The following is a 15431-nucleotide window of genomic DNA, read 5'->3' on the forward strand; positions in this document are numbered from 1 at the left end:
ACAAGATAAATACCACAGTAGGTAGGATTTCTACCTTTTCTGCATTGTTTCTGCTTTGTCGGACTCCTGATTTTTGACAGAGGACTTCAAACCTACTTTAATGTTCCTGATTTTACTTCTTAAAAATAAAAAAGAAGCTTTCTGCAAAGCACATAGTGTGCTCTGGTCATTGCTTCATGCAGTAAAACACGCATAACAGGCTACTGCTTTTGTATTTTTAGGTCAGAAATCTTTTATTCAAATGGACTTTGGTGTTCTTGTTTGTTGGTATCAAGACAATGACAAGATGCCATTTTCTTCAACTATATTTTCTGATTGTATAAATGCTTTTTTTCTTTTTTTCTTTTTTTTTTTTTTTAATTTGGTCTTTTCCTGGGTTAAAAAAAAAAAAAAGTATTCCTTATTAGAGTTGAATCACTGGAATAACTAGATGGAAATTTCATTCTGAAGTATTTGAGGAAAAATTACTATTTCAACCTTTAATAGAAGTAGCTATGTCTGAAGCAAAATTTCTTTTTTTTCTTTGCTATACTATGTAATAACAGTACAATATTGTATCACTAGCATTATGGTTAAGATGAAATGTGATTATAAATAATGGATTTGGTTTATGTTCAGTTTTAAGAACCTCAGTGTGCTCATTCAGCAGCGTTCATTTGAATGTGTTCGCACTGATCAGAGTGAAGATTGCTATGGATAAATACAGAAAATGTAAAACTGTTTAAGATAACTGTGAAAATTAGCATCTCCTCTACTAACATGCATGTTCATGGTACCTTTCTAAAAGACTGCATAACTGAAAACTCTGTTTGAACTAACTTTATAGTGTATACATTTCAGTTAATACACACTTTGTCTACAGCATGTAATGTATCGCAGCTCATTCTGGAGCTTAGAGATTGGCACGCAAGTCTTATGTCCTCAAATATATAGCTACAAATATTAAACTAATAGGGTAATATTTTCAATGTGAAAGTGAGTTTTGGGTATAGTCTAGAACTTACAAATGCATTAACAGAAAACCAGGTGATATTTTAAAATTGCTTCTGGAACTGAGCTATTTAAGTTTCAGGATAAAACTCTGCATGTAAACATCTTGTATGTTATTTCACAGCCTTCTTAAAAACGTAACTATGTGTATCTAGCAACTTTTCTGCTCAGTGCTCAGGTTTAATATGGTATGCTTTAACAATGGATGCTGCCTACTTGCACAGCATTCACTTGAAAATGTGAAGAACACGTCATGTGCAAACTGGCACAAAAACACCCTTTAGAAACCCTTCCCGTCTTATTCTGATGAAGTTTAAATATTGTTCTGCCCATATTGAGTATTGAACAGGAAAATACAGAAACAAGAGAGATAAGCACTCTTTGCTTATAGATTTTTTTTACAGTTCATTAAAATAGCTTCAAAATTAATTGTACATCATTGTTATGGGAAGACTAATTATTGTGTTTATTGTTTAGATGAATTCTGGTTCTCAGATGGGTCCTTATCTGATAAAGCCAAATTCAATGATCCTGGCCTGATGCCCCTGCCAGACACTGCCACAGGGCTAGACTGGTCTCACCTGGTAGATGCTGCACGAGCGTTTGAAGGTAACAGGAAAATTTGAATAAAGATTAATGTTCAGTACACAAATTTATTTCTTTTAATGTATAGCCACGTTTTGAATTACAAAAATTCAATGTTTGCCTCTGTAGCCTTTGAGTTCTTTTGGCAGTATTGCTACCCAGTGTAGAATATTGTCCCTGAAAAGTTGGGGTATTCATGATACTTTCAGTATCTGTCTTGATACAGTTCATCCATTTATGGGCCTAAATTCCTTCTGTAATCAATTGGATAAATCAGGTGAAGGAGAGATTCAAAGCATTTAATTTAGGTGTTTAAAATGAAACTGGAAGTAACACTTCCCTGAGTTTGTGTTGTGCTTGTCAACTTTTATTTGTAGTCCAGATGATGTTGCAGTCCCTCTCAGTTTTCATTATAAGCCCCTGAAAAACAGCAAAAATGTGCACCATATTTTCCAGTAGCAGGACTTAGGGTACAAGGTACAGACCAAGGTTATTCAATTCTTAAATTATAAGACCAAGTTAACTAAGAAAAAATTTTACTTGCTTCTCTGAGAGCTAAACCTACACATAATGTATAAACACAGAAAGGTGGATGTTGGTTTGAGTGTATATATGAATATATACAGTTGACTGTTTGCATTTTGTTGTTTCTGAGGGGTGTTGCACTTAGGTCCTAGAATTTCTGACTGTTGTAGCTGGCAGGAAGTTCTGTGACGCTGGGTATCTGACAACCATGCATTTCTATGCTTGATTGCTCAGGGAATATCCTGCTATTTGCTATTGACATCTTAACTGAAAATAAATTTGGATCAGTAAATGACTAACTGTAACTTTGTACTTGAAGAATATTTTTCAATGTTAATAAAAATTTTGAGGTCAACTGACTAAAGGGTCATTCTGTACCAGTTATGCTCCTGTATTTTTAGCTTTCTTTGAAAACTTCAATAGATTTTCATTATTTTACTACTTACTGTTGTAATGAAAATAATTTCACTTTGGTAAGTGTTATGTGCATGTAATTACCATTTGAATTTGAGAGAGAGGTAGAAAAACATAACTACCCACAGTGCCCTGTCCTACAGAGGATGAGTATTCACTTGTTGCATTTTAACTGGAAAAATCTTAGATATATCTGTAGATAATGCTGAAGACCTGATGGTGTGAGACCAAGGCAGAAACTTTTTACTGTTTGTTAGAACTGTAGAATGGTTAGGGCTGGAAAGGACCTTGAGATCATCAAGTTCCAACTCCCCTGCCGCGGGCAGAGACACCTTATACTAAACCATGTTGCCAAGGCTCTGTCCATCCTGGCCTTGAACACCACCAGGGATGGAGCATTCACAGCTTCTTTGGGCTGCCTGTTCCAGTACCTCACCACCCGCACAGTAGAGAACTTCCTCTTTATATCTAACCTGAACTTCCCCTGTTTAAGTTTTAAACTATTACCCCTTGTCCTGTTGCTACAGTCCCTAATGAAGAGTCCCTCCCCAGCATCCTTATAGGCCCCCTGCAGATACTGGAAGGCTGCTATGAGATCTCCACGCAGCCTTCTCTTCTCCAGGCTGAACAGCCCCAACTTCCTCAGCCTGTCTTCATACAGGAGGTGCTCCAGTCCCCTGATCATCCTCGTGGCCCTCCTCTGGACTTGTTCCAGCAGTTCCATGTCCTTTTTATGTTGAGGACACCAGAACTGCACACAATACTCCAGGTGAGGTCTCACAAGAGCAGAGTAGAGGGGCAGGATCACCTCCTTCGACCTGCTGGTCACGCTGCTTTTGATGCAGCCCAGGATACGGTTGGCTTTCTGGGCTGCAAGCACACACTGAAGGTGGCTCGTGTTCATCTTCTCACCAGGCAACACCTTCAAGTCCTTCTCCACAGGGCTGCTATGAAAAGTCTCTGAAGAGTCTCTGCCCAACCTGTAGCTGTGCCTGGGATTGCTCTGACCCAGGTGTAGGACCTTGCACTTGTCATGGTTGAACTTCATGAGGTTGGCATCAGCCCACCTCACAAGTGTGTCAAGGTCCCTCTGGATGGCATCCCTTCCCTCCAGCGTATCAACCAAACCACACAGCTTGGTGTCATTGGCAGACTTGCTGAGGGCGCACTCAATCCCACTGTCCATGTCAGCGACAAAGATGTTGAACAAGACCGGTCCCAACACCGATCCCTGAGGGACACCACTCGTTACTGGTCTCCAACCGGACATTGAGCCATTGACCACAACTCTTTGTGTGCGGCCATCCAGCCAGTTCTTTATCCACCGGGTGGTCCACCTATCAAATCGATGTCTCTCCAATTTAGAGACAAGGGTGTCGTGTGGGACAGTGTCAAACGCTTTGCACAAGTCCAGGTAGATGTCAGCTGCTCTACCTGTGTCCATCAGTTTTGTAGCCCCATCATAGAAGGTCACCAAATTGGTCAGGCAGGATTTCCCCTTAGTGAAGCCATGCTGGCTGTCACCAAGCACCTTGTTTTTCATGCACCTTAGCATGCCTTCCAGGAGAATCTGCTCCAAGATTTTGCCAGGCACAGAGGTGAGACTGACTGGTCTGTAATTCCCTGGGTCATCCATTTTCCCCTTCTTGAAAAGGGGGGTTATATTTCCCTTTTTCCAGTCGTCGGGAACTTCACCTGACTGCCATGATTTTTCAAACACGATGGCCAGTGGCTTAGCAACTTCATTTGCCAGCTCCTTCAGGACCCGCGGATGGAGTTCATCAGGTCCCACGGACTTGTGTACGTTCAGGTTTTTAAGATGGTCGCAAACCAGATCCTCTCCTACAGTGGGTCCAAGGTCTTCATTCTCACAGTCCCTGCGTCTGCCTTCCAAGACTTGGGTGGTGTGGTCAGAGCATTTGCCAGTGAAGACTGAGGCAAAGAAATCATTCAGAACCTCAGCCTTCTCCAAATCCAGGGTAGCCAGTTCTCCCAATAGCTTCCAGAGAGGGCCCACATTGTCCCTAGTCTGTCTTTTATTAGCTGCTTACTTATAGAATCCCTTCTTGTTATCTTTCACGTCCCTAGCCAAGCTTAACTCTAACTGGTCCTTAGCTTTCCTAACCTGGTCCCTAGCTTCCCAGACAACATCCCTGTATTCTTCCCAGGCCACCTGCCCTTGCTTCCACCTTTTATAAGCTTTTTTTTCCTTCTAGTAGGGGCGCAACACCCCTGAGCTTGTAGCAGGTGATCCTTGAACATCAGCCAACATTCTTCATTGTTTTGGGGTTTGGGTTTGGGTTTTATTTTTAAGTATTGTAAGAATTTGAGTAGTAAATAATAATCTAGTTTTGTATGAAGGAATTTAATCGTTTAGGACTCTGCAGTAGAGACATCTGTGTATGTTAGAGGATTTATAAAATGTTTTGACTAAATTCACAGGACTGCAATTTGGTTTTTTACAAGAAATTGAATTTTTAAGCCATTGTTCAACTTTCTGTATCTTACATCTTGCAATTTGAATGTCATTTAGAAAGAATAACTGATAGGCATGTCGTAAAAAATCACTGAGAGTGAATATGCTGGATATGAACTAGCAGATGCAGCTTCCCTATGTATTTTAATGTTGTTGACTGAGGAGTTGCTTCAGCTTACTATTTAAAAATAGCTTGGAATTGTTGTTCTGCATTATATCAGTGTGAAAAGTGGGTGGATGGTTCTAAAGTTCACCCACTTCTGAATGTAAAACTGCTTTGATCTTTCTATTGAACTGAGTGAAAATGTAGTAACATTTCTATAGGGCAGTCTCAAAAAAAAAAATCCCAAATAAACACCCTTCACCCCCCTGAACCTTCAATAAAAAAGAACACAAACCAGATAGGACTTTTTAAATACTAATTGAAGAAGTTAGTGTTAGAGTTGTTCTCTAGTTTGGCTTTGCTGACCTGGTATTTCAAAGTTGTGTTCTGTTCTAGAATCTGGATACAAGATTTTGTACAAGGTCTTTCCTTAGTACTGATTAATTAGAATTACCAATGTGATTCCAGTGTCAGGGAATTTCTGCTGCTATCTTCTAGGTTGTGTATTCACAACTTAGATATTTTGATCAGTTCAACATCCATAACGTGGGCCTCACAATCCTTCATCTGTCTGTCTTAAAATATTTTAGGTGCTTATAATATAGATATTAATTGGATTAAGAATTAAATATAGTAGCAAGATTTTTGCTGCCACTGTCTGTACTCAGAGCTTACTCATGGGTGTAACAAGAACACTGGTCTCATTTTTTAGCTATCCTGCCCTTCCCCCAAATAAAGTTGACGGTTGTTTATTAATTAGTATTAGCTTTATCTGAACTGAAGCCTTGGTCCTATGTAGAACAGTAGATTTTAAACTGTAGTCTATGAGGGTGGAGTAAGACAGTACTTTTCATTTTTTAATTGAAAGTTTGATGGGAAGCTGTGAATGCTCCATCCCTGGCAGTGTTCAAGGCCAGGTTGGACAGAGCCTTGGATGACATGGTTTAGTGTGAGGTGTCCCTGCCCATGGCAGGGGGGTTGGAACTAGAGATCTTAAGGTCCTTTCCAACCCTGACTATTCTATGATTCTGTGAGTCTATGATAATGCTTTTCACTTTGTGAGCATGTCATTTTCACTGCTTTTGCTTGGCAAGAACTTTTGTGGGAAGCTGAATATTTACTTCAAAGTTTTCCTGAAAATCCTCTGTTATTCTTAAGGCAGGTCTTCATAGCAGTGAGCTGTGCAGGTGTTAACTCCACAGGCTCCAGAAGCTGTGTGAGCAAGGAGCTTTGCTTGAGCTGTGTTCCTTGAGGGTCAGTGTCCATAAGCTGGAACATAGTGCAATGTTATTTTAAGCCTTCGCACTGCTTCCTTCACAGGACATAGTGTTTGATATTTATCCAGAGGTCATCTTTATCATGCATTTAGTCAGTAGCAAGGGGTAGCCTTCCATTTCTTTCATGCATGGATTGGATATTTCCAGTTCCCTTCTCTTTTTTTGGTGGGAGAAGCAGAGGCAGTAACCAAGGAGCAGGTGACATGCTGGAAGTACACTGTTGTAATATTTTTGTATCCATCCCTGAAGCAAACACTAGCAATTTGATAGAAGTGGATATGACTGTACAGCAAAAGAGGCAGGGATTTAGGGAGGGCAGCTGTAGTGAAAAATGACAAGTAGAAGCAAAAAAAAAAAAAAGCGAGTGGGTTGAACTGAGTAAAGATTGGGATTTACAGAATAAATAGGAATGCCAAAATAGAAAAAGGAGAATTAAAAAATCTCAGAGAAGAATATGGAAGAGAATGCATTTTTTTCATTATGTTTTTGCATTATCCTTCCAAGAGATCCCCAGGTTAGGGAAGAAGGACTGGCTTTCAATATGTGTATTATGTTGCTTGTGGCTAATTTGGGATCTTTTTGATGTTTTGGGGAATAAAAGAAGAAGCAGCAGATACAGTCCGTATCTGTTACTGTCATTACAGAAGAGAATTGAACCGAACATAAATATGAATTATTACTATAAATAGAACTTTTTGCCATTTGTGCTACCTTAACCTGGATTTACCGTGCTTTAAAAAAGCTGTTTAGTGTTTGGTAAATAATTCTGTGGGCATTAACAGCCTACGAAAGTCCCTCTGATGTCTCTGATTTAGTTCATTAAAATAGGTGATTTCAACTTCTGACTTTTTATCCACATTCTTTTTATGAATGTCTACTAGTGCCAGTCAGAATGCAGTGTTTCTTACTGCCAATTTATCTTTGCAGAAACATCTGTGCTACTATAATTAATATTATTTTAATGTTTCATTTAAAAATCTTTATAGCTTAATGCAAGTAATGCTACACATAACATAATGAGAAAGAAGTGAAGCATTCAGCAAGCCAGATAATTATTTTAATCAAGTTAGTGTGTTAAAATGCTAGAAAAAATAAAAAGATAAAATATTTTGTTAACATTTGGTCATTTCTAGTTCATGCATGTGTAACATTTTTGCTTCAGTGCAGATGTCAGTGTATGTTTGTGAATAGACTTTGCCTTAATAATGAGAGATCAGCTATATTAATTTTAGCCTTTTCTGCTTTCCAGTACATCAAAATTGTCTGAAGTTTTTTTTCTGGCCTCTGTTAGTAGTCTGGAACAATGAAAATCCGGATTCAAATTCCTGCTGGTTACAACTGTACAATTCTATCATTTTAAAGTGAGACATGAATTTTAGGAAGACCAAAGACAAGTCAACTTTTGCTTAAAGTTTTAATATAAACACAAATATGTTTTTGGAAATACTTTTCTATGCACGGGTCCTGTGTGGGGTTTGGAAAGGATGTCCCAGATAAAAATGAGAGCTCTGAGATTTACATGCATGTTCTTCCGTTTAGTATGCACATATCACTTGAACTGAACAGGAGGTGTCCCAGTGGTTTGGAAGAAACAGAATTCATATCTACAGCATCATAGCCAGAAATACACTTGATTTTTCTTTTGAAAGATTTACTGTCAGTGGAAGGTAGCTTTGATTTCATTTTCATGAATATAGAGTCAAGCCAATTCTGTTAAGAACAAATAAACCAAAAATCAGCAGGAAGATACTGCGCTTTGAAGTACAAATTCAACCTTCACCACAGTTCAGGTTTAAAACCAGTTCTTATTTAAATAGTAAATTGGTGAAACTGTTGCTAAGCATGAATACTTGCAAGGAGAGCAGGCAAAATATTTTGCTAGTCCAGGATCTTATTGATACAGTATTTATTACAGAGACTTACGTGTTACTAACTAACTTTGTCAGAGAATGATTTTGACACTAACCTGGCTTTTGAAAACTGAGGAGCTAACTACCCTTTGAAGAGCAACATAGGAATTTAAATAGTATGTTATATCATTGGAGACTCCCTAGTTATTACTGGCCACATAGTGACTTAATTCCTCACCTGATGAATGTGAGAATATGGTTTCCTATTTTGTGAAGAAAGATGTGAATATCAGAAAAATATATTTAAGTTATACTAGGAAAATAGAAAAGGTTTAACAGTTTATTTCCCACTCCAAGTGTTGTTACTTTTAAATTGTGGAGTTGAAATTCGTTAGGGATTACACAAGGAAGAGGAAGTTAATCCACCCACTACACTTCATTGCAAACATCGTCTTTTTATATTTTTGTTGTGAGTTGAAATAGTGCAAAAATATTTTCAAATATTGTGTTTTAAAATGACATCCTGTGATTTCCTTAACAGCTGCATGTACCTGGTTTTATCTATCAAGAAAAAGACGCTTTGATATACTGCTGGGGAGATCAAGCTGACAAAATGTTTTCTCAACTGACAAAATAAACCAGACAAGTGGCAGTTCTCTTTAATTAAGCCTAGTCAGCAGAGGGAGAAAAATAGAGATTTATTATATTATAATAAAATGGCCGCTGAGACACACTGCCCCAAGTTACCACCTATTTGCCGTAGAAAAAACAGCAACAGCAAAATATTTGTTGCTGGCTTTGTTTTCCTCTAACAAGTGGTAATGAAAAGGTGAACAGTATAAAGGTGAAGTTAGGGATTAGATATGCACTCCAAACTGCTTACACGGTCTTGTTTCTGGCCTACATACTGTGTTTGATCTGGACAATTATTTTTTGCTTATATGTTCTAATTAAATCTATTCAACTTAGAAAGTTTTAAATCTGTAAATGATGTCATTGTTTAAGTGTTTTAAAATTCCTACCATATTTTCAGCACTATGAAAAAGTCTGTTCATATTTGCCAAGATGTGGCAGCAGCCAGAAGTAAGGATAAAAGCCGGGGAAATGATCTGTGATCTTTAAAATTGGACAAAAAATTGCATGCAACTTTTTTTCATTATATTATTGAAAGAATTTTCATTCCTTGCTATTCCTTAAAACTATTCATTTACAAAAAAAAAAATCCCTTCAAAGAGCTTCCAGTTATTTCCTATTTTTATTTGGTAGAACTTATTAAACAAAATTTCCTTCCTAGATAAAGTGATGGGCCTGTATTCACTGTTTGAGCGCTAATAGTTTGGAGGGTTGTCTTTAAGGTATCATGCCAAGTTCTCACGTTGTGTCACAATACTGGGTACTACTGTTAAAGACATGGGGCATGATATCTCATGCTTCACTGTAATGTTAGTGTTGTGTAAAAATGGCATTGCAAGGCTTCAAGTGAGAGCCAGCATGGGTTGCATGGGGAATATCCCACTGAGTGCACTGTACGTGAGGGCCACAGCTGCTTCAGTGGAGATGGACTGTCTTGTTTATAGGAACATTCTAAATCTTATTCCAGGTTTTGACTCAGATGAAGAATTTGGGCCGTTCTGTCATCACACGCCGTTTCTAGGTGATGGTCTGGGATTGATGATTTTTGCCTTTTGTAAACTTTCTTTAATATTTCCTATGTTTGCACGTTTGCATGATAATGCAAGCTTTGGGCCTGCGGGGTGGTAGAGCAAGGGGAGAAAGGGCAAGGCAGGCATGTTGTCACCAGAATTTATACAAGCCTACAGACATGGAATTTTGTTTGGCAGAAATAAGTTAAATCGATCTCCACAGAATATGGATGTTTTGTTTTTTTAAAGAAGATAGATTAAATCCTAATGAATGCATCATTTACTCCTGTTCTGTGCAATGATGAACTGCATGGCATACTTCTATTATGTGGTGACTGATGTATTTTGGCAACCACACTGTATATCCATAGGTAATTACATCTCTGCTTGTTAGATTGCGTTCTAGTGGAATCCAATGTAGATAATAGCATTCCTTAGTAATATATATAACAAAAACTCAATTGATGAAAAGAGTGTGAATTTATTGTTTTTCAAGTACGCAGATTACCATTAGGTTCTGCAAATTCTTGAGACAGCAAAACAGTACTAAATGAACAGTGCAGATTTCTGAGGAATCTGATGGCTTTAAGTCCATGGGAGATGCAAACCTGTCTGTGGAATTATTGTTGTCATTGATTGTGGCCATGAATTCTCAAATGGTTTTCTGCAGATTTCATCAAGACCAATTTACTGTTCATATCAGCATTGACTGGTCCAAGCAAATCTGTCTTACTCTACTGATAGACACAAAAAATAATTGCTTTGGGGTTGCCTTTGGATGCAGATGTGGGGAAGCCAACTAGTTGGAATAAACTTTACATCTGCTGATTATTTTCAAAGCTGTGATGTAGAAATGTACATCCATTTTTCTAACTGAACCAGGATAATGGCTGTAATATAGTCTTTTATTTTGTATATATGTCCAGCTTTAAATGTGTCCTTATGTTACTTTTTTACAGATCAGAGAGTAGCATCTTTCTGCACCTTGAATGATATGCAGCAAGCTCAGGGTTTGGAAGGACCACAAGAGTTACCTTTGGATGAGAGTCCCACAGATGGAAAAGATTTCCTTGAGGCTGCTGGGTATGTCAGAATTAAAGTGTATTTCTTAACAAAAATCTTTCAAGAAAAGATTTTCGCCTAATGGTGCACATCAAATTGCCTGTCTGCGTGTTTCACTGATACTTGATGGCAGACCTGTTACCCTGACTGACCACGTTTTTAACTGTGAAAAATGTTGTTTCTTGGAATCAGCCTCTGAGCAGTTCTACCTAGAAAGTTTGTAGTGTATACTCAGATATAGTGCCCTCATTAGAATAGGCCTCTAATGTAGACTACGATTAGATGCAGAGCTTCAGCCACTCAGATTTTTCTCTGTATCCTTCCTATGCAATAATTGTCATGCTTTTTTTGATTTTCATTTGAATAGAACTAATGATAGCGGCTCAACTCTATAGTATGAAATAACCTGATCTGCAGCAAATGGCTCAGAGCTTGAAACAGGTGTTCCTACCTATCTTTTGCAACTATTAACTACTTGCAAATCTGTAATTTTTCATTTATAGAGAGGCGAATTAATGAAGAGAACCTGTAACTGAGGGCTGCAGGAAATTTTAATGCCAAACTGTCCAATTCTTAAAATTCTTGCTAGTGCTTTGTGAGAAATTATTCTCTTTTTGGTTTTTATGGGGTTTGGTTTACTTTGGGTTTTTTTGGTTTTGTGTGTGTTTGATTGGTTTTTTGGTTTGTCTTTTTTTGCTTGTTTGGTTTTGGTTTTGCTCAGTTCTTTCCCCCATCTTCCCTACTGTGAGGAATACACCTGTTAAAAACACAGATTCAGCAGTATATATATATCTGTCCACTCGCACGCTTTAAAAGAAAAACACATTTTATCATTAGTTTTGCTCTTCAGTTGCAGGAATGGAAAAGCAAGAAACAGAGGGAAAATTCTTCTTGCTTGCTAAGCTGTCGCATTTTAATTTGAACCAGTTTTACACAAATTAACTTACTTACATGGTAAAGCACATTTATTGTAATGACTTCTAAGTCCAGATCTTTCCCCAGCCTAGTAAAAATTGCAAAAATTGCAAGAGACTATTAAAGACGTTCCACTTTTAGCATTGACAGATCTATCAAATTTGTGCAGTTGCATGGAGCAGCTGATTCAGCTTTGTATATAAAACTTCTCTCTTCCAGACAAAATGATTCACATCATGGCTAATTTCACCTATAGCGTGTATGAAACAATCTCCCACAGTGCTCATTGCCATACAGGAAATAGAAGCTATTCACCGTGTTTTCCTTCAGTTATGCATTTGATTAACCTGTGGCAATATTTCATGTTTTGACCTTTAAACAAAATATTTGTCTTCATATAGCTATAGGTTTATCCTTTACTGGAAATGACACAACTGCAGGCCAGACAAAAGAGCTCTTAACAGCTTTTTTTGGTTGACAATAATTGCTGCTGTGGCTTGCTTCAGATTAGTACGGTCCTTATCGGAAAGCAGCTTGTTCACAAATGTGCTTGGCTCACTGTTTAGCAGCAAATGTGACTTTCACAGTGAGAGTATGTGCAAATAATTCTGAAAACATTCCTTCTTAAAATCATTGTAATTTCTGCCTAATTTGAGAGACAGTGTCACATTTCAGATATTGTTTAGATAGGTTTATGCTCAGTAATAGTCTTTTGCTGATGCTGGTTTTGTCTGTGCTTTCCTAACTATGCCTAAATTGATTTGTTCCCTTTGCTGTCACTGAACGTGTTACTCTGCAAAAGTTGGGGGAGAAAATGGTTTTAACTAATCAAGAGTGAATGTAGTGGTTTACTTTACAGGGAACATGCTCCAAGTACTCTGACAGGAAAAGTAAACCAGCTAGAAGTCATTCTCCGGCAACTACAAACTGACCTGAGAAAGGTAAAAGATCATTATCAGTATTACTGCTCTCCACGTGTAATAGTTATATTTTTATGCTGAATTCATCAAGGACTTGAAAAATGTGTGTTAGTTAAACTAGACTGTATAATTAATGAATGGTAGAGCCCAGTGGTGCAAAAAACGCAGAGGTGCAGAAGGTCCTGCGGGAATGGCTTATGTGAACAAGCTGCCCCAAGGCAAAGTAAAGTAGTTTATGGGTCTTTACTCCGGAATGCCTACCCTACCTATAGTCATGCCCCAGAAAGGATGAGGCACTTTATCTCCATTTATTGTACCTTGGATGTAACAGAGGATAGAGATACGGACATAGGCAGTAATCTCAAGTAGTTAACAATCCAATTCATCATCCCTGTTGCCTTGCAGTATCTTGATCCTGTAATAATGACTAGCTCTGTGTCTCATTTGCTGTATAATTTCTAAGCTGAAGACAATGCCAAGACTGGTAGAGATGAGCCTGATTTGGTAAGAAAATAATCATGTAAGGGAAAATTATGAAATTAGATATTTTTCTTCCTTAACATGTATTTGAATTCAATTCCTTGTGACTTGGGCTCTCACATATGACTCGTAATAACTAAAAACTTCTTATCCTTTTAATGCCCTTTTTTTTTGTTGTTGTTAAGTGAGAAAACAATTTTTATACTTAAAGTAACATCTAATTTTCCTTTTAGCTTACAGTATTTTCTCAGAATGAATGAGGTGGTTGTAGGCTATTTGGGGAATTAACTTAGTAGTTGTCAGAACAGGTTAGGGATCTCAACAAAATATAGCTGTATGACTTGCACAGAAATATTAACCACAAAAACAAATGCTGTCATCACAACTACTCACTTTAATCGACTTGTATCTTTGTTAACCAGGAAAAACAGGACAAGGCAGTTCTCCAAGCAGAGGTGCAACACCTGAGACAAGATAACATGAGACTTCAGGAGGAGTCTCAAACAGCAGCTGCTCAACTGAGGAAATTTACAGAATGGTTTTTCAATACAATAGATAAAAAATCCTAATGACGGGGCCCCTGGAAAATACTTATTTGAGCAATGTAACAGCTGTATTATTTTGAATTAGCGGGGTAATAATTTCACTGTGTTCACAATCCATTTTAGGTGTTTCTGCTACGTTCTCTATCCAGCTTTAGTCATTTGAAAAGGAGAGAGAACTGTGGTAATTCATCTTTAAATTCATATGAAGAAAGCAGAGAATAGCAGATATTTGTTTGTGTGCAGATGAATGTAAAAAATCCTTAGTGTCATTTTAGACATTTTTAGAAGATGCTCTGGCTGGGGCTTGCCTGAAGAGGAATATTTGGGGTTTTAGTTCCTGCATTTCAGGTGCGCTGGTGAAGATGTTAAAGCAATTTACATTAGCTTGGGCTTCAGTATTGTAAGATAAAAAGAATAACCAGACATATACTTTAATGTTTAAAAGGTGCTCTATTTTTTTGTATGTACAGTAGTTTTATTTCCACAGTCCACATTGTCATAGCAATAAGAATGGAGGTATAGTGAATAGTCACAAAGCTGTGTTTATAAAATGTTAGCACTGATGTGTTTAACACTAGTTTGGATGCAGATACATTAGAGATTATTTATTTGCAGGAACAAATGGTGCCTGAATATAAACAGTGTTCTGATTTTCTAAAATAGACATGCCTTGTAAATGGCTCACTGGGGCTAGCCCACTTCTGACTTCAGTTAATTTTGTATAGTTGATGTTCATCCAAACAGTTAGACTGCTTAACTATTGGAATCATGTATGGTGTGAGCCAGCCAATCAATTGTACAATGCCAAATTTGTTTATCTTTGTACAGAAGCTTTGATCAAGTGTCTTGTATTTAACACCTTTATTTAAGCTTATTTAACCTTAAATTGTTGTTTTTATAAAGTTTGTTTTATCTGCACTATGGTGAGGTCAGTTGGTTGCAAGTTGTAATATTTTTAGCTTGCCAAGACTGTACTGAGGAGTTCTAGAAAATTCTAACAATTGGATGCTGCTAGTACACAATTGATTTGTTTGTATGCTTTAACATTTTTAACTGTTTAATTTGAAATGAACATACATCCTGCTTTTTTAATAAATGTTAAAAACCTAAACCTAAATTACTCTATCATGTCTAATCACTATCATCAGTAATAGCTCAAGCTCCCATTCAGCCCATTCTGGGTTCTCAATCCAGAGACAGTGCAACCCCCTTGCTCTTATGATCCCTTTTTGCCAATGAGGGATTGTCAGTGTTAACCAAAGTTAGTTTCTTCGCTGTGTCCTTTCCTATGACTGAGGAGGTAGCTTCCTGGGACAAGAAACTAAAGCTGTTTTGGCTATTCATAGGTGTTGATTTGTGACGGAGGAGAAAAAAGCAGCTTTACAGAAAAATACATCCTAAAGACAGTTTTGAAAAGGGGTCTAGTTTTCTCATATTACAACAGTTGTGGCAGCAAATAGTTTGCCATCTCCTTGTGCCTGCAATTGCAGATTTGATTGCAACATCAGCATGTGTGAGATGCTTTGTGTATAGTACTGAGCTTAAAGTCTACACCAAAAGAGTAAAGTTTTGCAAAATGAAACGAAGCTAATGAGCACATTTAAGTCACCCTACTGAGAGAAAAAAAAAACCAATAGAATCATAGA

At 37.6% G+C, this 15431-nt stretch overlaps 1 protein-coding gene across 4 annotated transcripts in view; it reads left to right on the forward strand.

Annotated features, from left to right (window-relative positions):
- The window catches only part of SIPA1L2 (signal induced proliferation associated 1 like 2), a 148029-nt gene extending 133127 nt beyond the window's left edge, over positions 1 to 14902 (forward strand). For 2 of the 4 annotated variants that reach the window (XM_065680267.1, XM_065680266.1), the window contains 5 exons: positions 1468 to 1599; positions 9821 to 9874; positions 10823 to 10946; positions 12700 to 12781; positions 13663 to 14902. In XM_065680267.1, the coding sequence (XP_065536339.1) occupies positions 1468 to 1599; positions 9821 to 9874; positions 10823 to 10946; positions 12700 to 12781; positions 13663 to 13809 (539 nt within the window). In that variant the 3' untranslated portion in view covers positions 13810 to 14902. The remainder of the gene's footprint in view (positions 1 to 1467; positions 1600 to 9820; positions 9875 to 10822; positions 10947 to 12699; positions 12782 to 13662) is intronic. The other 2 variants (XM_065680268.1, XM_065680270.1) reach the window with 2 other exon arrangements.
- Positions 14903 to 15431: the final 529 nt, after the last annotated feature.

Source organism: Lathamus discolor, chromosome 5, assembly GCF_037157495.1.
Source record: "Lathamus discolor isolate bLatDis1 chromosome 5, bLatDis1.hap1, whole genome shotgun sequence".
NCBI lineage: Eukaryota > Metazoa > Chordata > Aves > Psittaciformes > Psittacidae > Lathamus > Lathamus discolor.